At 52.5% G+C, this 20,300-nt stretch overlaps 1 protein-coding gene across 1 annotated transcript in view; it reads left to right on the forward strand.

Moving 5' to 3' along the window:
- Positions 1-20,300, forward strand: part of TG (thyroglobulin) — a 243,772-nt gene that overhangs the window by 130,708 nt on the left and 92,764 nt on the right. Inside the window, exons 39-42 of the mRNA XM_008684160.2 lie at positions 2,015-2,234; positions 3,948-4,041; positions 6,459-6,618; positions 13,957-14,159. Of these exons, the coding sequence (XP_008682382.2) occupies positions 2,015-2,234; positions 3,948-4,041; positions 6,459-6,618; positions 13,957-14,159 (677 nt within the window). The remainder of the gene's footprint in view (positions 1-2,014; positions 2,235-3,947; positions 4,042-6,458; positions 6,619-13,956; positions 14,160-20,300) is intronic.

The raw sequence follows: 20,300 nt of genomic DNA on the forward strand, positions 1-20,300 counted from the left end.
TCTTTCTTTCTTTCTTTCTTTCTTTCTTTCTTTCTTTCTTTCTTTCTCTCTCTCTCTCTCTCTCTCTCTCTTTCTTTCTTTCTTTCTTTCTTTCTTTCTTTCTTTCCTCTCTCTTCTTTCCTTCCTCCCTCCCCCTCTCCCTCCCTCCCCTCCCCCCAGTCCACCCAGTCTCCAGCGTGTGGAGCCCCTGCCCCTCACAGGCACTGGGCTCAGAGCACCGCAGGCACCATCTATCTATCCCCAACACCCTTGTGTTGTAGGGGCTGCTGTCATCCTGGTTTCATGGGGAGAATTGAGCATCAGAAGAATTAGGAAGTTTCCCCAAAGTAACTGGTGCATATAACCTAAAACACAGGTCTGCTTGCCTCCCGGGACGATGCCTCAGTTCCTCCCCACGATGCTCGTCAGTGGCCTGGGAGTCATGAACACGTGCCATCCCAGGGGCTCCCAAGCCTCACACCGTTGACAGCCGGGGCCAAATGGTTCTTTGCCGTGGGGGCTGGCCTGTTATTGCAGGGTGTTTAGCAGCATCCTGGCCTCTACTGCCGAAATGTCAGCACCCAGCATCTCTCACAGACCCCGCTGACAACCCCACCTGTCTCTGGACGTTACCAACTGTCCCCTGGGGACAAAACCACCAGTGGAGCCACTTCGTTGCACCCAGCTTGAGGAATGGATAGACTTCTGCCTGCCTGCCTCCTCCTGTGCTCCTCGTTTGTCCTCGCATAGAGAGGACGGTGTAGACGGACCTGCGGACTAGCGGTGAAGTTCCCAGCCAGCAGCAGAGCCGCGCAAACCAAACACCCGCGGCAATAATGAGTGATTTCCCTCCCTTTCTCTCTCTCTCTCTTTCTCACACACACACAGGCAAGGAGAGAGAGAGAGGGAGCTTGAGAAAGAGAGAGAACATTTCTTCACCAGCTTTCAGTACTTCCTTTGTGCCAGGCTCTGAGCCCTGTGGGGAATCAGACGCAGGCAGGTTCCAAGTCCCTGAAAATCTGAAAATGGTATTTGGTCTGGAGCCAGGGTCGCAACAAAAGTTGATTGACTCAATCACTGAATGGGACAGAATGTGGTAGAGGAGATAAGAATCCACAGGGAGAGAGGCTGAGGGGCCTGTGGTGATTAGCATTACAAGGCGGGGGCGGAGGCTTTGGAGGCAGAGCCGGCAAGGGCAGGCTGGCAGGTGGCACAAGCTTTGGCTGACAGGCCAGATGGAAGGAGGGGAGGCAGGACGTTGCAGGCAGGGGCAGTGCCCGGGAGAGGGGCCCTGAGCTGGCCCTTGACCCATGGGAATGGACCGTGGTCCCGGTCGGGGTCCAGAAACTCTTTGAATCCTATACCTTCAAGTGCTGGCAGCTACCCACCCTTGGCCCCCAGCTCTGTTTTCTTACCAGTGAAATGCAAATAAGGGTCCACAGTTCCTCCCCGGCAATTCTGAAATCCCAAAGTTCTAAAAATTAGAAAAAAAATTTTTTGTGGGTTTGCGGCAAACTTTTTTGGTGGCAATATCTGACCTCAAGTGATGGAAGGAATCATACTCTTCATTCATCCCTGTTAGTATGAGTGATTTATAGCTTGCACCCCAGAAGTCACTGATGTGTTTGAGGGTGGGAGCCTGACTCCAGACTCCTCCAGGGGAGATCGCCTGAGCATCGCACTTTCTGTGTCCCTCTGTTCTTTTAAAAATCCAAGTACCTCTGAATGACAGCTCGCGCCTGGCCCCCGCGTGCTGGGTAGGGGGCTCTGGGCCCGGGTTAGGCTCTGCCTAGCCTCTGGGTGGGAAGAGTCAGAGAGGCAGCACCTGTAGAGAAGGGGTCAGTGCCACGCTCTGCGGACATTCGGTGCCTGGTAAACATCAGCTGTATTTGCTCTTCGTTTTCTTTCTTCACATTGAAATGTAACCTGGCTAGACTTGAGCTGCTGGCGTCTGAATGAACTACTGACATTTTTAAAGCGTGAAAAGCAGTGTTTTGTTTAACTAGAGCACCCGCTGTTGTCTCCTCCCCCGCAGACATCCCTCTGCTCAGCTCTGGGACACCTGCACCTTCTGTGACCATCACCCCCTACGGCCGGCTGCTGGGCAGGTCCCAGGCCGTCCAGGTGGGCGGTTCGTGGAGGCAAGTGGATCAGTTCCTGGGAGTTCCGTACGCCGCCCCGCCCCTGGCAGAGAGCCGCTTCCAGGCACCGGGGACCTTGAACTGGACAGGGTCCTGGGATGCCACCAAGCCACGGTGAGGACCTAGTGGAATACGTTTTGGTGCATGTCCAGGGGATTCCTCTCCCATTCGAATCCATCGGAGTGAGACTTGGTGGCCGAGCAGTGCTTTCCGGTTCGAGTGGTGAATGGGGGTGGGCATTAAGCGGTCTTACAGATAAGCCTGCAAATGTCATTGTCCTGCTCCTGCAAAGTGCATTTGGTGCCCGAGGGGCCGGCGTGTTCCGCTCCCCGCAGAGATCCGGGGACCCAGGCTATGGAGGCTCTGCCTTCCTCAGCATGAACATTCCTTGACTTTGCGTCCAGGGAAGAGAGGCTTTGGAAGGGTCTACTTGGGAGAGTTCCATGGGCCAGGGCCGCAGGGCACTGGGGAGCGTCCATGATTGATGGTGGTCGTGGTGGTGGGGGGGGGGGGGGGCTGAGAAATCCAGCAGGGAGGAAGAAGCACATGAGCTCATGCAAAACATTTTATTTATTTATTGTTTAAAAGATTTTATTTACTTATTTGAGAGAGCGAGCGAGTGAGGGAGAGGCTATGAGCAGGGGGAGCAGCAGAGGCAGAGGGAGAAGCAGGCTCCCACTGAGCAGAGAGCTGGATGCAGGACTCGATCCCAGGACCCTGAGATCAGGACCTGAGCTGAAGGCAAACGCTTCACCTACTGAGCCACCCAGGCGCCCCTGAAAAACATTTTTTAAGAGGACTTTTTTCCCCAATGGGAACAATATTAAAAGGAGTTTTAAAAAAGGAAAAAAATTCATCCTCCCTCATCAGCTGTGTTCAGTCTCACCTGTCCCCTCCCACACATACACCACGTTAAACAGTTGACACATTGGAGATGTTGTCATTTTTCTCACCAGTGTGTGTTCAGAGTACCCATGAAAGAGCCCCATCCTCCTGTCTCCCTTCCCCACCTTCCCGCAGACGGCCCTAGCTCTGTCCCGAGGCAGCTGCACCTGCACTGTCCCTTGTCACCCAGGAATGGCTGGTGGGCAGGTCCACAGGCCAGGGCCAGACAGAGTGAAAGGCTGGGAGCTCCTGAATGCTCCAGGCAGGGGGCATTCAGGGCTCGAACTCGGGCAGGGGCGGGAAATTGCAGAAAGCCGTGGTGAGTCGCCACCGCGGAGACACAAAAGGAAGAAACTCGCACTAATCAGAGTACTTGACCATGTTAGGGGAGGCTCTGAGTGGAGAGTAGTTGGAGAGCTTGCCTTCTCAGCGTCCCGCACAAACGAGGTTGGGGGACGCGTGAAATCGCCTCTGGGCCGGGTCCCATCAGGCTGCGTTTGGGCGTGTCCCGGACGTGGTCTCAGCTCTTGTGCCCGGGGCTGCTCACCTGGCACACGTGGACCCTGTCCTGATGCAGAAAGCAGCTCAGACTCCCCATCCAGCATCAGGTCTGCACGCCTGCAGCAAGGAAGGACCGATGTCCTGAGCAACACCCACGTTCCCCGTCTCTGTCTCGGGAGTCCTTCTTCTGAATCGGCACTTGTCCCTGGAGGTGTTCCTCCGCGGCCCGTGCCAGAGAGAGTGCCGGGCATCCTGCCGTTTCTTCCCTGGGCTTGCTGCTCTCTTTCCCATTTCCCCAAGTGCCTAATTGCCGCAGAGCCCGTGGGCCATCGGGCCTTCGGACGGGGCGGTGGGCTCTGGCCAATGGTGGTGGGCGAGACGGGAAGATGAGGCACACGTCTGTGACTGTTTACCTGGAAGTCATACAGTCCGTATCCCCAGGGCCAGCTGCTGGCAGCCAGGCACCAGAGCGCCCGCGTCGCCCGGAGTCAGCGAAGACTGCTTGTATCTTAACGTGTTTGTCCCTCAGAACGTGGTGAGTTCTGAAGCCCGTGATTGTCTGCCCTGAAAACTGCCCCGTTAGACACCCCCTGTCCCAGAGCTGCCAGAACATTCCCTCCTCTCCTCCGCGGTCTGCTCAGGCTCTGCTCCCCCAGCGCTGTCCTCACTGGTTCTTGGCTTCGTGAAAGCCTGTGAGGCCAAGAGGAAGCAGAAGGTCCTCCTGGTTCCTACCCGGCCTCACCCGATCCTCCCCACGTCCTCAGGCCACCCCCATGGAAATGGGGCACGATTGCCCTGGTTCAGTTCTCCGAGAAATAGTCATAAAGGGCCTGTGCTGGGGGGCACTGCCCCGGGTGGGACAGAGAGGTGACTAGAACAGTCGTTGCCCTCAGATGTTACGTGTTAGTGGGCAGGGCAGAGACAGATACGCAAGTGAGTATTAAACAACGGTGGTGTTGATGAGACTCAGAGAAACGCAGAGGAGGGGACACAGTGACGGGTGGGGCTCAGGGGGTGCCGCTTGAGCGGGGTGGGGGGGGAGGGAGATGGGAGCCAGGTGGTGGGTAAGGGTCCGCGACACAGGGTCTCTGAAAGCTGGGGAGGACGGAGCCTGACTGTGGCTCATCTGCCGATGAGGAAACCAGCCAACAGCTGTCCTTGGAAGACCCGAGGAGCGACCCCTGAGGGCGTTCCCATGGGGACTCTTGTTTGGGGCAGTGCTGGAGGGTGAGTTTGGGGCTGTGACCCAGACAGGGTTATGCCGTGTTTTGGAGTTGGGATCGGCCTAAGTAGCAGCCATGAGGCTGACGCTCCATGGTTGAGTTTCCTGTTTGGGGGGAGGGGTCAGAGGGCACAAGAGAAAAAGGCACTGATGAGTTTTAGGAAACACGAGTTCCTGGGGACGTCAAGCCGGTGTTGATAGATGCCGTGGTACCCCAGACCATGCCACAGCTTCCTGGTCCCCTGGCCTACTGGCAGCGAGAGGCCACTGAACTTTGGACATCTGACCTCGGCAAGCTGGTCTGAGTGAGCTTTGTCACGAGGCCCCCTAGACGTAAAAGCCGTTATAGATGGCGCTACTATGAGCATGGAGCCCAGAGTGAGGGAGATGAGGGGTCCCCCCTGCCCGGCGCTGGTCACCCCATACCTGCGCTGCTGGGCTAAGGTCTGGCTCCCAACTCGTCTGCCACTGATCCCTGTCTCACTGGTCTAGAGAAGGTAATCGTGTTCTATGTGCTCTGGTTACTGGTTCTGAAAGCGGGAGACAGATAGCATCTGGCTCATAAAGTTCTTGCAAGAGTTAAATAATACACTGGTGGGAGACTAATGAGTCACTAGGTGGCTGATGGGGGGCACTGGAGATGACCGTGAGTGGGACAGAGACCGCACCTAAAGGTACAAGGGTCACTCCACCTGGAAGTGACTGCAGACCTGGAGCCCATTGCTTAGAGCGATGCAGTCTTCCACCACGCCAGTTCTGGCCCCTACTTTATTCTGGAACACTCTCTGGGTCCTCCCTGGTGAGTCCTTTCTGTTGGGCCACGGTGCCTGAAACCCATGCAGGTGATACAGAGCTATTCCTCACTCACCTAAAGGACACAGGGTCACAGACGGCAGAGCCCAGGGCAGTGTGCTGGGAGGGCGGCTGAGGTTGGAATGCTGGGTCGGCCCCTTCCTCTCTGTACCTGTTTTAAGAAGTCACTTCACCACTCTGAGCCTCTATGTTCACACCTGTAGAACAGAAGTGCTTAGAGCCATTAGAGCGTCTACCTATGGGGTGGAACTGGGGTGTTGGAAGACTGCAAGGCTCCAAGCAATGGGCTCCCGGTCTGCAGTGGGCCGCCCTTTCTGCCACCTGCTCACTTTGCAATGGGAGCAAAGCATCCACTTTTCATGACCCTCGGCTTCCTTGTCTGTGACATCAGGCTTATGACCGTGCTAGGGCTACTGTGATAGATCACCACTGACCGGGAGGCGTAAACAACAGAAAGATATTTTTTTCAACATTCTGAAGGCCAGAGGTCTAAGATCCAGATGTGAGTGGGGTTGGTTCCTTCTCAGGCTGCTGTCCGTGGCCCCTGGATGGTCATCTCCTCCTCCCTCTGTCTCCACATGGTATCCCCTCTGTGTGTGTCTCCATCCAAATTTCCCCTTCTTCTGAGTATACCAGTCGTATGGGATTAGGGCCCACGGGCTTAATCACCTCCTTATTGGACCCCTCCAAATACAGTCACATTCCGAGGTCGTAGAGTCAGGGATTCAACCCGTGAATTTTAGAGGGACGCAGTTCAGCCTGTGACATGGGACTCAGTGTGCCTATGTGGCAGAGTTGACAGGAAGAGTCATGGGTAGACTCAGAATCTCGCACCTTCTTGGGAAAGGTGCCCTCAGTAAGCTCTGATGGGTGAGAATGGGCCAACCTATAGCCTCAGATTTCTCCCCTCTCCACAGGCCCCCAACGCGTCTGTGCTGGTCTTCTTCCACAACACCATGGAGGGGAAGGGGGCTGGAGGACAGCTGGCCATCGATGGCTCCTTCCTGGCTGCTATTGGCAACCTCATTGTTGTCACTGCTGGCTACCGAGTGGGGGTCTTCGGCTTCCTGAGTTCCGGTAAGCTGCTGGCTTGCCTGGGGATTGCTGACCCCTTGAGCTGAGGGCCACTCTGTGTGTGTTCAACCCCTTCTTCCCAAAGCCCCATCCCTTCAGGCCCCCCGGCCCTGCTGCAGCCCATCTGAGCTCTCGGTGGAGTGTCCCGCACACCCATGAGACCCTCCAGCGATGCTGACACCCACACTTGAGAGTAATAGTAGCCATTGGCTGATCTTCCTGTGTACTGAAGCTATTCCAAGTGCATTACGCGTTGCATCGTGTGTGTGTGTGTGTGTGTTTTGAATCCCCAGAAGGTAGACACCTGCTAACATCAACAGTCAGGAAACAGCAGAGCCAGGATTCACCACCGGGGTTACCTTGCTCTAGAGAAGCATAGGAATGGATTAGAGACCTGGACCCACAGGGACGCCATCTGACTCCACATAAGGGCTGCATCAGTCATGCTGCCGGTTCCTCTTTAACACCAGCCTCACTGTGAGCATTGGTCTGTCCCCTACCCAGTCACAGAACTGTTTGTCACCCTGGTTCCATCTTCCACTTTCCCCACCAGCACCCAGGGCAGAGTTGAGGCCTGGACAGCCCCGTCATCCTGCCTGTGCATCTTTTCCTCCATATTCAGGCCCCCCAGGGGCGGGGCACTTGTCAAACAGCCGTGGGCAGGGTAGACACATAGGTTGGGGAGCTGAAGAGCCAAGGGCCAGCTCTGCCATTCATTGTCGGTGTGACCTGGGCTAAAACCCTTCATTTCTGAGTCTCAGTTTTCTCCTCTGTAAAATGGGAATAATTTTCTCCAACGTCCACAGTTACGTAAGGCTCCAGTGACGTTGTACATGTGAAAGGGCCTTAGATACTGTAGTGGGCCCTCCAGGTAGGCACTGACCTTCCTCTCTGTTCTCCAAGGATCTCATTTAAGATCCAGATGCCTTACCTGCTAAGTCAGGATGGGCGGGTGGAAGGTAGCATGGTGAGAATGATGGAGTCATCTAGAATGTGGCATCCAGCATGGGCAGAAACTCCGGAGTGCTGGGGAACGAGGGCTGGGTGCACCACGTGGCATGAGGCCTGGAGTGCCATGGAGAAGATTTGAGGCCCGCACAACAACCACGAAGAGGGCACCAAGTTAAGGCAAAATACGACCAGATGCCAATGACAGAAATGTGGATGGCCAACAGATTTCAGATTTCCCTTCAGAGGGAACAGGGTCAGCTGCTGGAGCACTAAAGACTCTGCCTGGGCTTTCTTTCCTCTTTTCAAACCCATGACTGGCGATGATTTAATACGTCCGTAGCTCCCATCTCTGAAGAGGCGGGTGGAATTCAGAACTCATGCTGTTGAATGTGGTCAGGTGGAGCTTTCCACAGACATGGCCGACTCCTTGGCTCTGAGCCTTTCCAGACAGAGGAAAGCGAATTTCCATGTTACCCATGCCTGAGGGGTGGGGGGTACTGGTTTCACAGTGTGTAAACCTATTGAGAATTTGTGTGCTTCTGGGAAGGCAAACTCATTCCCGCTGCTGGTGGAGGCAGTGTCAGGGGAGGCAAAGGAAATTTCCAGAACACCCAGCCCTTCTCATTCCTGACCTGGAATGCTGCCTGTTCATTGTGCTTAAAGCAAAACTGTCAGCGGGACGGGAAGAAAGTTACACTCGGCAGTGCCAGCCTCCACCAGACATTTCTCCTGGGTCACCTCATTTCATTCTCACGGCAGCTCTGTGAGGCCAGTACCGAGTGGTCGTTTCTCAGATGGCGCAGCGAAGCTCGGGGAGGTCGGGGAACTCCATGCCCCACAGTTAGGAGTGCACTCGGGACGTTAAATCCTACTGGTCAAACATCAAGGAGAAGTATCTTGTGATTTGCCTCGGATGTTTAGAAATGTCCTTTGGGTTCCCTGTTCTGTGTCAGAGCAGGATGCGTCTTTTACGTCCTTTGAGCCACAGACGGGTTTTCTTTGCTTTATTTACTAGACGTCCTAGCTTCCCCCACGTTCCTGGGCCTTTGCCTGCCCTAACTGAGCCTCCCTGCAGTTTCGCCAGGGGAGGGGAGCGATGTGTCCGTAGAGAAACTGAAACACAGAAGCGCTAGGATGCAAACGCAGCCTTCCTGACCGCAGACACCCCGCCGCCTGCTGCAGTGTGTCCCCCCACAAGGCTCTGCTGAGAAGCAGCTCCTGGGTGGAGCCCTTCTATGCCCGTGGCCCTGGGGGATGCTCAGGAAGGGGGAGGGAACGGGTTGTGTGGGTCTGCGAAACCCCCAGTAAATTTGTGACACAAGCTCATCTTCCTCTTTATCACTTAAAAAATAGTCAATAGATTTTACCATTTAGAGTGGCTTTAAGTTTATAGAATAACTGAGCAGAAAGTACAAAGAGTTCCCATAGACGCCGCCCCTGCCTCAGTTTCCCCTACTATCGACACTATGTGTTGGTGTGGCTCCTCTGTTACGATTGATGACACAACACGGATAGGTTAGTATTGACTAAAGTCCACAGTACAGTAGGGCTCACTCTTTGTGTCGCACTCTCTATGGTTTCGATAAGTGTCTAATGACACGTGACCACCATTACAGGTCACACAGAATAGTTTCACCACCCCTGTTCATCTTTCCCCTTTCCCATTTTAAATAGTTGGACGCTGCACTTCCGAACACGGGTCTGGAAAGAGACGGGCTACTTTGAGTGCTGGCCGGAGCCCAGGGTCCTGCAGGCACACAGGCTTTGCATCCGCACAGAACAGGGCCTGAGAGCAGCTGTGGGCCGAGGGGCTCTGGGCAGCCCCTTCCCTCTGCCTCCACTCCCACGCTGCCCATCTCTCAGATGACGCTAAGACATAAGGGGGAACGTGGGGGGTAACGCGTGTAGAAGGCAGACACTGGAACCTTGCCCGGCACCCCGCAGGGGCTACTAGGGTTAATGCCCCTTTTCTTTCCCTGGACGGGGCTCCTTCCAGGCAGGGCTGGGTGGTGGTCATGCCCCGGCCCTGCGTGTGGCCAGCAGCTGGCACAGAGCTGCCCTTGGACTGCAGCAGCCACGGCTCCTGGCATGGACTATGTCCAGCCGAGTGGTCTGTGCCCATGTTCTCCAATGATCAATGTGTGTGGCATCCGCTGTCGTGACCCACAGTGAACGTGGTCCTCCGAGAGCTCCAGACTCTGGAAGGTACTTTTCCAAGGGAATAGGGGGAGGATGAAAACAGAAGCTCATGCCAGGCCTGTGGCTGACGAGACAAGCTCATGTTCTCTGTGAGAAGAGGGGGGCCAAACCCAGGAGTATTTCAACGGGGCCCTGGTTCCTGGTGAACCGAGTGGTTGGAAAGGAAGTGAGGGGTTGGTGGTGGGCTGGGGGAGGTCATTTCCCCAGCCTGGGTCCTGCCGGGGGCCAGATCCTGGGGGCGCAGGGCACAGTGACTATCCTCGTTCTGGCAAAGCAGTGCAGTGAGGGGAACAGGGGCAGGCGGGGGGGGGGGCAGGCTCAGAGGAGTGGGTGGGTCGGCCCGTGGGCCCTCTATAGGGTGTGGGGACAGAGGAGGTGTGCTTTGGCCAGGGAGTCAGACAGAAGGCCGGGCATGGTACCATTACCATTACCTCATCGTCCCTGGGGCCTCCCGAGAGGGTCCGCTGCCTTCCAGCCAGAAGAACAGGCACAGAGCCCTGTCTCAGCGGCTGCCCCCCCTAAGTGTAGTTTCCGCCACAAAAGCCAGGGCACGCTCCGCAGAGAGCATCTGAGAGATACTGCTGGGACCTCAATCTGTTTCATTTTATTCAAGAAAAATTAGACAATTTCTATAGTGGTTTATGCCAGGCACTGTTCAGTTTCCTTTATAATTATTAACCAATTCAATCATCCTAACAACCTGAAGAGATAAGTACGGTTATTATTTCCATTTTACCGACAGGGAGAATCAAGTCGCACTATATGACTTGTCCAGGGCCTCACAGTTCTAGCAGGTGGTGGGGCCGGGGCTGTGCCCAGCTGGTCTGGCTCCATAATTCGTGTGCTTGGCCACCTCACCTGCTGCCTCTTATTGACGGCCATCAACGAGACCAGTGGGGGCCCACTGTGAGCCCAGAATATGCCAAGGAGCTTTAGAGAGAGAGTTGAAGACAGCACATGAGCAAGCGAGAACCAGTTAGGGGATGAGGGAACAGTTGGATATGGCTGGGGTGGTTCCGACCAGGGGAGGTGGTAGGGCAGAGCAGGGCAGCTGGGGTGGGTGGACAGGGTGGACACCAGCTCATAACTGTCTCCCTACTGGACTCTATGTGCGGCTGGCAGGGAGCCCCTCTCCAGTGTCGGGCCCCAGGGGCACAGCAGAGCCCACATGTGTGGCAGGACGGAGCCAGAAGGGCGCCCAGGTGGCCTGGAGGCTTGGCCACAGCCAGACAGCAGGAGGATGAATGTGGCCATGGTGGCTGGGCAAGGGCTGGGTTTGGAAAATGAAGGGAACCCAGGCTGCTTGGCTGAGCCGAGGCCATTCCTAGAGGATCGCAAAAGCCAGGAAGACATTTAGACTTGACTCTCGGTAGGAACGGGGGAGTTAGGAGAGCTTTTGAGCACAAAAAGTTCCATAAATGGAACACTTAGATTTTTTTTTTTAATGAAAATAACACAATGCCTTGCACATCATAGATTTTCCAACAAGTGTTGAATTGGATTGAGTATTAGGACAGAGAGTTCCGAGTGTGCATTGGAATCTAAGTCCCGACTTTCTCTTACATTTGCTTCTTGTGCTGAAACAAACGTTTCCTCTCGAGTGTCAGGTTCCTCCTCAGTGAAGGAAGGGGTTGGAGCAGACTCCCCGAGAGCAGCTGGCTCGCTGCCCCTGTGCGCATGGCTGAGGCTGTGTGTCCCGAGGGCCAGCGCCGTGCCTGTCTTGCTCTCCATGGAACCAAGCATAACGCCTGGCACCAGGCAAAGCCCCATCCAGACTTGTCTGAAGAGCAGCCCTTGAAGGGCCCTCACCTCTGACTTCCTGGGCTCTGTAGACCCCGCCACGTCAGCACTGTGCTTGGGAAGCGGATCTATGCGGAGTCAGAGGCAGGGACGGCCGCCCCCAACCCTCCTGTATTGTCACTGGAAATGCAGGCTGCGGATGTCCCACTCAGTTGGCACCCACCTTTCCTGCCCTGCCCAAGACCTCAGAAACCACGCATTCATCCTGACAGGCAGAACAGAAGCGCAATCCAGAAATGTCCGCGGTGAGGACTGTGCTAATTGCCTTCACCAAACCCAGAACACAAAATGCATTTGAAGAAATTCCGAGAGTCTCACCGGCTGGAAGAGTAATTTGTACTGTTATGCCCTCTGAGCGGGCGTCCTGGTCAGCTTGGTGCACTCCAGGCTGGGGAATTGGGACGCAAGGTTTTCCTATTTTTCTGTTTGGGAATGTGGAGTCTCGTTGATAGTTCTCACTAGATACCGAATCCTGTTAATCGTAACTATGGTCATTCATTCACCTGACATTGACTAAGGACCTGCTGTGTGCCCCTGGTTTTAGTGGGGGCTCGTGGGCGCGCACGGAAGGCGAGACCCAGAGTGAAAAAGACCTGAAGGGGAACCTTGCTTACCTGAGGGCTGCCTTTGAATTAACCCAGAGCCAAAACGTGAAGGACTGCTGGGCCAGAGGGGGAAGAGGAGGAAGGCCAGGGTGAGGTGGAGGGCTCTGGGCAGAGGAAATCACACATGCCAAGCAGAGGCCTGGAAGAGGACGGACCGGTGTGTTTGAGCTACTGAAGAGAAGCCAGGTGGCTGCGGCACGGGGACAAGGAGGGGACGAAGGGAAATAGGGCCCAAGAGACAGCCACCCTGGTCCCATGGGGCCTTGAATATACTGGGAGAACTGAGATCATGTCCTAATGGGATGAGATGGGAGATTTTAGATAGGATAGGGCAGGGTGTGTGTGTGTTGGGCTGTGTGTGTATAAGGGACACACAATCAAAATGATGCATTTATAAGACCACTCGGGGGGCACCTGGGTGGCTCAGTGGGCTAAGCATCTGCCTTCGGCTCAGGTCAGGATCCCGGGGTCCTGGGATGGAGCACATAGGGCTCCCTGCTCAGCGGGGAGTCTGCATCTCCCTCTCCCTCTGCTCCTCCCTCTGCTTGTGCTCGTCGCTGTCTTTCAAATAAATAAATAAAATCTTTAAAAGGAAAATAAAAATAAATAAATAAAAAGGCCTTTCAGCCCTCCCTTAAAAAAAAAATAAATAAAAGACCACTCAAGATGTGGCATGGGGAATTCATCGGAGGGAGAGAAGTGTGGATACAGGCGGCCAGTGAGAAGCACCGAGGAGCTCGGCGGGGAGAGAGCCCGGAGCACCTGGGGATGAGAAGGGCTGGGGAGGCAACACAGCGGTCTTGGGGAGGACTCCCAGGCTGTGCAGGAGCAGATCGGGTGGGTGGTGCTGCACTAGGAGGAGAAGATAAGAAATTCTTCAAAGGCTGCTGGCTGTGTGTACAGGGGACTTGGAATCGATTCCCTTTGGGACTCAATGCTCTAGAGGTGCCTTCAGCGAGGTAGCCTCCTGGAGACACGAGGGGCTGGCGCTGGGAGAACGCTGTGTGCCCCTGACGCTCTGGGTCAGCAGCACGTGGGTGGTGGTGAAGGCATGGGAGCTGCTGGGGCTTCCTAGGGCTCAGTGGGTGAGTCTCAGCTTGAGCCAGAACAAGCCGGGTATTTCAGGGTGGTTAGCCATGTAGATGGACAAGGAGGATCCCCTGGATTCAGAGGATGGCCAGAGAGCATGGGTACATAGTGTCCCAAACACCGACGAGAGCATATTTTTGCTATACTATATATACATTGTGTGTGTGTGTGTGTGTGTGTGTGAATCACTTCGTTAAAAAAGTACTGCTGAGCTTTCAATAAAAATGTACTGGATTCTATGAAAAAAGAATAGATCAGCTCAGCTGAATGCTACTGAAGGTCATGGGAGAAGAGGCAGTGGGAACTGTTGGAGAGCCTCAGCCACGCCTGGTCCTGGCCAGGGAGGAAGAGGCGTGGAGAGCCACCACGGCGGGCCAGCACGTGGGGCGTCCCCGCTGACGGGCCAAGCCAGGGGCTGGTCTGAACGTGCACCGCCTCTGATGTGAGCCGCTGCCCTAGCAAGTGCCGTCGCCTGTGGTGGGAAAGCTGTGGCCCGGAGAAATGGAATGGCACAGCACGGGCTCCTACCCAGCAAAGGCTGGATGGGTCTGGTTCTGAAGCAAGCTGTTCCCACTGGCCCGACCTGTACAGACAGGAGCCCCGGTCCCCCGGAGGCACACCAGAAAGCACTGTGGGGGGGGAGGGTAGACTCCAGGTTGTAAGATCACAAAGGGTTAAAACTTTCTTCTTTCTGCAGGTTCTGGCGAGGTGAGTGGCAACTGGGGGCTGCTGGACCAGCGGGCGGCTCTGACCTGGGTGCAGACCCACATCGGAGTGTTCGGTGGGGACCCTCGGCGCGTGACCCTGGCAGCAGATCGTGGCGGTGCCGACGTGGCCAGCATCCACCTTCTAACCACCAGGGCCGCTGACTCCAGACTCTTCCGGAGGGTCATGCTGATGGTGAGTCACCTGTTCTGCTTTCAGCCTTGTGTTGGACACTGGTGACGTCGCGGCGAGGGGGGGTGCTCACTTACCTCTTAAGACCAGTTGGCTTCGATTGCTTGGTTTCCTTTATCCTTTGTTCTGGTGTGTGTCTTGCTCATGGCCATCTTTCCATGGTCAGGTGATGCCAGGATGCTGAGGGGCTCCTCTGACTACTGTCCATGATTCTAAAGTGACGAAACTTCTAGATGGGGAAGTGTTTCCATTTTGGGAGATTGCCCCACTGGGATTTAATGGTATGAACTCTTGAAGACCTCTCTTGTCAATAGACAAACACAAGGCGATGGCGTGTAGGATGAAGAGTTTTCTGGTGGAAGGAAAGCTAACGATGAGGGCACAGTTTAGCCACTACAATGCTAACTACACCGGGGCATTACTGCCCACAGCAGGAGAGGAGCAGAACAAGAGAACTCTCATCTGCTTTCCAGCGTTGCTTTGCTGACCTTCTCAGGGTCTGAACTTAAAACCTTCCCTTATGCTGGCTGGTTTCTTCAATAGCCCATGCTCCATCTCCTGGCTGCAATTCAGTTCTGGTGGCATTTCTTCGTGGAGCGCTATTGGGTGACTCACTCCTCTCTCTGATCCCTTCCGCCTCATTGCTGTTTCCTTTGCCTGAGGTGGGAGGGCCGGCGGGGACCCCAGAACTTGCCCACGTGTCTGATCGAGGAGTGGTAGGTGGCTGAGTCAGTAGCCACGGGGTGAGGCATGGAGCTCCCAAGGTTTGGCCAACTGAGTCATTGACTGTTGAATGAAGGCGAAGAATAGAACTCAGCACTCATGATTCTACTGGATGGTCTGAAGTTCCTGCTAGATGATGATGATGATGATGATGATGATGATGATGATGATGATGATATCATACTGATGATGATGGTGATATAATGATTTTGATCATGACAATAACTATTGTAGAAGAAATAACCTGTTGATCACAGCACAAGCCCTGATGGTATTGTCACTGATTCACTTCTAACTTTATGCAACGCCCAGTTTGTGCCAGGTGCCATGTTGGGTGCTGGAAATGTCATGCTAAATAATTCATGTCCTAGTTCTTGGGAGACTTAGAGTTTACTGAGGGGTGGGGGACAAACACTGAAAGCAGATATTTAAAAGAGGGTCTTAGGGCAGCTCAGAGAGAAGCCCCCAACTAAGCACAAGGGGAGAGGGAGTGTCCAGGAACACTTCCCAGGAGAAGGCATGTCTGAGTGAGATGTTGAAGGCTGTGCAGGCATTTCACTGGGGGCAGAGTTCTGACATGAAGGGACAGCTTGCCTCCTCACGGAGATCTGCCTGTCCTGTGATGTGGCGGGGGATCATCAGGGGCAGCAGTGATGGAGACTGGCAGGCAGGGAGCAGCCGGGTTGCACTGAACACCTTGACTTTCATCCTCAGTGATGGGAGCCTTTGAAGCATTATGTTTGGTTTGGTTTGGTTTGGTTTCCCATTTTAACCATTTTTAGGCCTACAGTTCAGTGGCATTAAATACCTTCACAATGTGGTGCGATCATCACCACTAATCATTTCCAGAACTTTCCATCATCCCAAACAGAAACTCTACCTATTAAACAATAACTCCCCATCCTCCTTGCCCCCCAACCTCTGATAACCACTATTCTACCTTCTGTCTCTATGAATTTGCCTAGTCTAGGACCTCAGAGCAGTAGAATCATACAAAATGTGTGCGTGTGTGTGTGTGTGTGTGTCTGGTTTATTTCACTTAGCATAATGTGTTCATAAAGGCTCATCCATCTTGTAGCTTATATCAGAATTTCCTTCCTTTCTAGGCTGAATAATATCCCATTGCACGCATAGACCACATTTTGTTCATGCGTTCGTTTGTTGATAGACACTGCGGTTATTTCTACCTTATTGTGAATAGTGCTGCAATGAACATTGGTGCGTTATCAAACGGTTTTTAGGCAAGTAAGAAACTTGCTTCCCTTTAGGAAGACTTGTATTAAAGCTGAGTGGAGGATGCGTTTAAGAGGGACAATCCTGGAAGCAGAGAAAGCCACGATGAGACTATGAAGTAACCAAATTAGGGAANGATAGAGCACCGTAGAGACCAATGCCATGGACCCGCTAGCAATTCTAAGGTCGTATAACCACATTCCAGCATTGTCCGACCTTCCTGGGATCTGAACCCTTGACTGTCAGGAGGAGGATAGGACTGACATTGTTTGGGAAGGTATGATGCTGGATCAACATTGTCACCATTCCCAACAGGAAGCAGTACTGCCTTTCACTTTGCCTCTCTCATTGGCCATAGAAGCCTTCCAACGTTCCTTGAAGGGTCCGTGCTCTATTCTGCTTCATACAGGAAGCTCCCTCTGCGTGAACGCTTTTATCCTATCTTCCTTTCTGCCTGCTCTATATGTCCTTCGGGGAATCCTTCCAGACTTTTTAGCCCAGAACCAGAGCCCCTTTACACGGCTTATGCTGCCTCTACTTCTCTGCACAGCATTTATCATGATTTCCCACCAGTGAAGAATTCTTCTGGCTGGAGCGCAGTCTCTCCCACCCGAGACCGTGAGCCCTGGGAGAGCAGGGGGCCACTGTGCCTTGTTCTCATGGGTCCCCAAGCACCCAACACAGCTGTGCTAGAGAAGATGCCCCGTAGTTAATGTCCGAGCAGCGAATGAGCAGAGGACTGGGGGACTATGCCCAGGGCCCCCCAGGCGGGTCCACTTCCCTCCCCACCACCACTGTCTTGTGTTTCTTGTCCTTTGATCAGATTTTCTTCAGTCTCTGCCTTTCTAGTGGGCTCATCTTCCTGGCAGGAGGCCTGAGCCCAAACATCTCTCAATTCCTGGTATTGAAAATAGAACTTCCCGACTTTGAATGCTCCTGAAGGGGTTTCCCCAGAGGCCTCTCAGAGACCAGACATTCAGTGGAACCTGGAAGACACCAAAAATGGCTTCCAGTCGGCCCAGAAGGCACAGTTCTCTTTTTGAAAATTCTGGAAACGTGAGGTGTTCGGGGGATTTCAGAAACTAATCTGTTTGAGCAAATGGCAGTGTATGTAAAAATAAACTCTCCATCTGTTTTAGTCATTTAGAAGCAGCTTTTACAACTGCTCCCAGCAGTCTTTGGGATGCATGTGAAATTATTTGGTATTTGGAATCGAGAGAACGAAAATACTTCAATACATTAGCGGTTCTTAAACATGTTCTTTACCGACAGATGTTTGGGGGCACGGATGTGAGTTGGTGATATATTCTTGGATAAGATCTTAAGTCTTCCTGCAAATCTTGAGGCCAGAGCTGTTGAGACACCAGGCACGACAGGCTCCTGTAATAATTAATAACTTTATTTAGATTATTTGGGGCCCATAAGGCACTTCCAATATATTATCTCATAGATTGCTCGCACTGATTGGCAAGGGGTCTTTATATTATTTGCAATCTGGAGATAGGGAGTCTGAGGCTTAGACAGGTCTAGTGACTTGCTAAAGACGGAGCCACATCAGGGGCTAGAACCTAAAGCCCTACTCTGTGTTTTACCCACCCTATGAAGCTGCTTCTCCAGAAGCCTGGGACTCTTCCAGGGACTTAAGGCCTAAGAGAAACAGCTCAGGCCTAGGATCAGGCAAGCCTGCCTTAAAATCCCAGCCTTGGGCAAAAACCCTCCACTCTTGCATTCTTCATGGATAAAATCGGTATGATTAATTCTGTCTTCCAAGGGCTCAAGATTTGTCATCATATAAGGATTGTAGAGTGTCCCGTGCACCGTAGGAACTCAAGAAATCCAGGTTCTCCCTTGCCTTGCTAAGCTAGGGCATCTCCAAACCAAAGCAGGTCTGGGGAGCTTGCACCTGTCCCTGGGGCCCGGGTTGAAGAAGGAAGAGGGGGCGACATGTCATGAACATGTACTCTGTGGCTCTGATGTCCTGGCCAGTTTTAAGAGAAGGCAGAGGAGGTTGTGTCCTCTGTGGTATGATTCATAAGACCCAGAAGAGATTTCCATTGCCCTCCTACACCATTTCCCTGATTCTGCATTCCTCAGAGGGAGTGCCAGGCCTCATGAATTGGCCTCAAGCTACGTTTTCCTGTCTCCTTTCCTGCTCCATGCCTGCAGGAACCCTGCACTCCGGGCTCACTAGTATCAACATTCCTAGAAAATGCCATGCCTTCTGCCACATCTTTCCATTGCTGTGCTGTGGTCGGCATGTCTATTTCTCCCCCTGGAAAGTCACTCCCTTCTTCAGGGCTCGGCTGAAATGACACCCTCTAAGCCTTTCTCCATCTCTTAAAACAGAATGAGTCTCACCTTGGTAAAGAGACTTCTATTTGGCAATTTTTAGGAATCCTGCCTTGTCTTACACACTGGCTGTTTTTCTAGCACATTTCTTCCAATTCTATTATGACTGAGAGCTTGACAGGCACATGGGATTTTCATCTTAGAATTCTCTGAATTCTTTTTTTTTTTTTAAAGATTTTATTTATTTATTCGACAGAGACAGAGACAGCCAGCGAGAGAGGGAACACAAGCAGGGGGAGTGGGAGAGGAAGAAGCAGGCTCATAGCGGAGGAGCCTGATGTGGGGCTCGAACCCAGAACGCTGGGATCACGCCCTGAGCCGAAGGCAGACGCTTAACCGCTGCGCTACCCAGGCACCCCAGAATTCTCTGAATTCTTAGCACAGCCCTGGGTGGAAGAGGGCACCAAAGCCCGTCCTGAGTTCCATTAAACTCGGAGAGACCCAAGCACTGTTTTCTCCTGTTTTCACACAAACCTCATAGTTCGATCACTTTCTTCTCCGTGTCTCTTAATCAAAATTGACTGAGCTATTCATGGGCTCCAGTGCTCTCATCTATATTTTAAGGTGCATGTATTGATTGTCTTTAAATAGTCCCGTTGGGAATTTGAGTGTATCTTCATGGAATTTTTCAATTAATTGCAAAAAAGTATCTATGTTTTCATGATGTGAAATCTCACATCTGTGAATCTGGTTGACACCATAACCACAAACAGAATTTTTGTCTCCTTGGGATTTTTCATAGAGTTTGGAAATTCTCTCCACAAAATTTTTGTGAAATCACTGTAGGCAAGTCCCTCTGTGTCCTAGTTCGGTTGGCATTACGAATGATGTCATATTTTTTTATTGAACTTTCCAGCTGGTCAGTACTGGCATAGGGGAGTTAAGTCAGCTCCAAATTTGCTGAACCTTCTTACCACTTCCAGTACTTGGTCTGTTGGCTCCACTGGAATTTCTGACGTTATTTCATTATCTGTAAATTTTGGCAGGTTGATTTCTACACCCTTTGGACAAAAATGCTTAGTTGCTCTAGCAAAGAGATCCAATACTCAAGGAGCTTAAATAGTAAATATGTTTCTTTTTCTCTCTCTCTTTTTTCTTTTTTTCCTCTTTATCATGACATTTCCCAAAGTGTCTCATGATCTCCAGAAGCATGGGTTCTTTCTAGGTGTTTCTCTGCCATCTGAGGGCCTTGTTCCGTAGGGCAGAGTCTGGGCAGCTTGGACAGCAGGGAAGGGACAGAGGGAGAGGGACCAACCCTGCTGACTGAGGGAGGGAAGGGTACCCTCGCTTGAAGAGGTCCCCTCCTTAAATGCGGCCCTGCAGCTCATTGGCCTTTCTTTTCCTTTGACATGGTCATTCTTGCTCCTGTTTTTCTTCATCGTATCAATCTTCCAATTTAAACTATGTCTTACTTTCTGAATGTTCTTTACGATTGTATTTTTAAAGCTCTTTTTTCATTGGTGTTTACCTTTGTCATCTTTTACTTTCTCCTTGCCTCTTTGACAATCGGTTGTTCTTTGAGCTTCTTGAGTTGAAATCTGAGCTCATCACTTGTCATTCTTTGTTTTCTGGTCAATGGATTCCGAGCAGTAAATGTCCTTTTTACTGTTGTATCAGCTACGCCCTGGACATTTGGAGAAGTAGCGACATGTCCTCTATTTCTATGCCTTTGATTATTTCTTGTATTATGTTCTTCTTAACCACAGGGGATGTGTCCTTTGTTTTCTTTTAAAAGCTTTTAGATTCATAGGATTTTAACCCATCCTTTTGCAAATTGATTTCTAATTTTATTTCATTATTATCATGGAGGCTGACTTGGAGAAGGCTGACTCTGAAATT

The sequence above is a fragment of the Ursus maritimus genome, unplaced genomic scaffold (genome assembly GCF_017311325.1).
Source record: "Ursus maritimus isolate PB19 unplaced genomic scaffold, ASM1731132v1 scaffold_9, whole genome shotgun sequence".
NCBI lineage: Eukaryota > Metazoa > Chordata > Mammalia > Carnivora > Ursidae > Ursus > Ursus maritimus.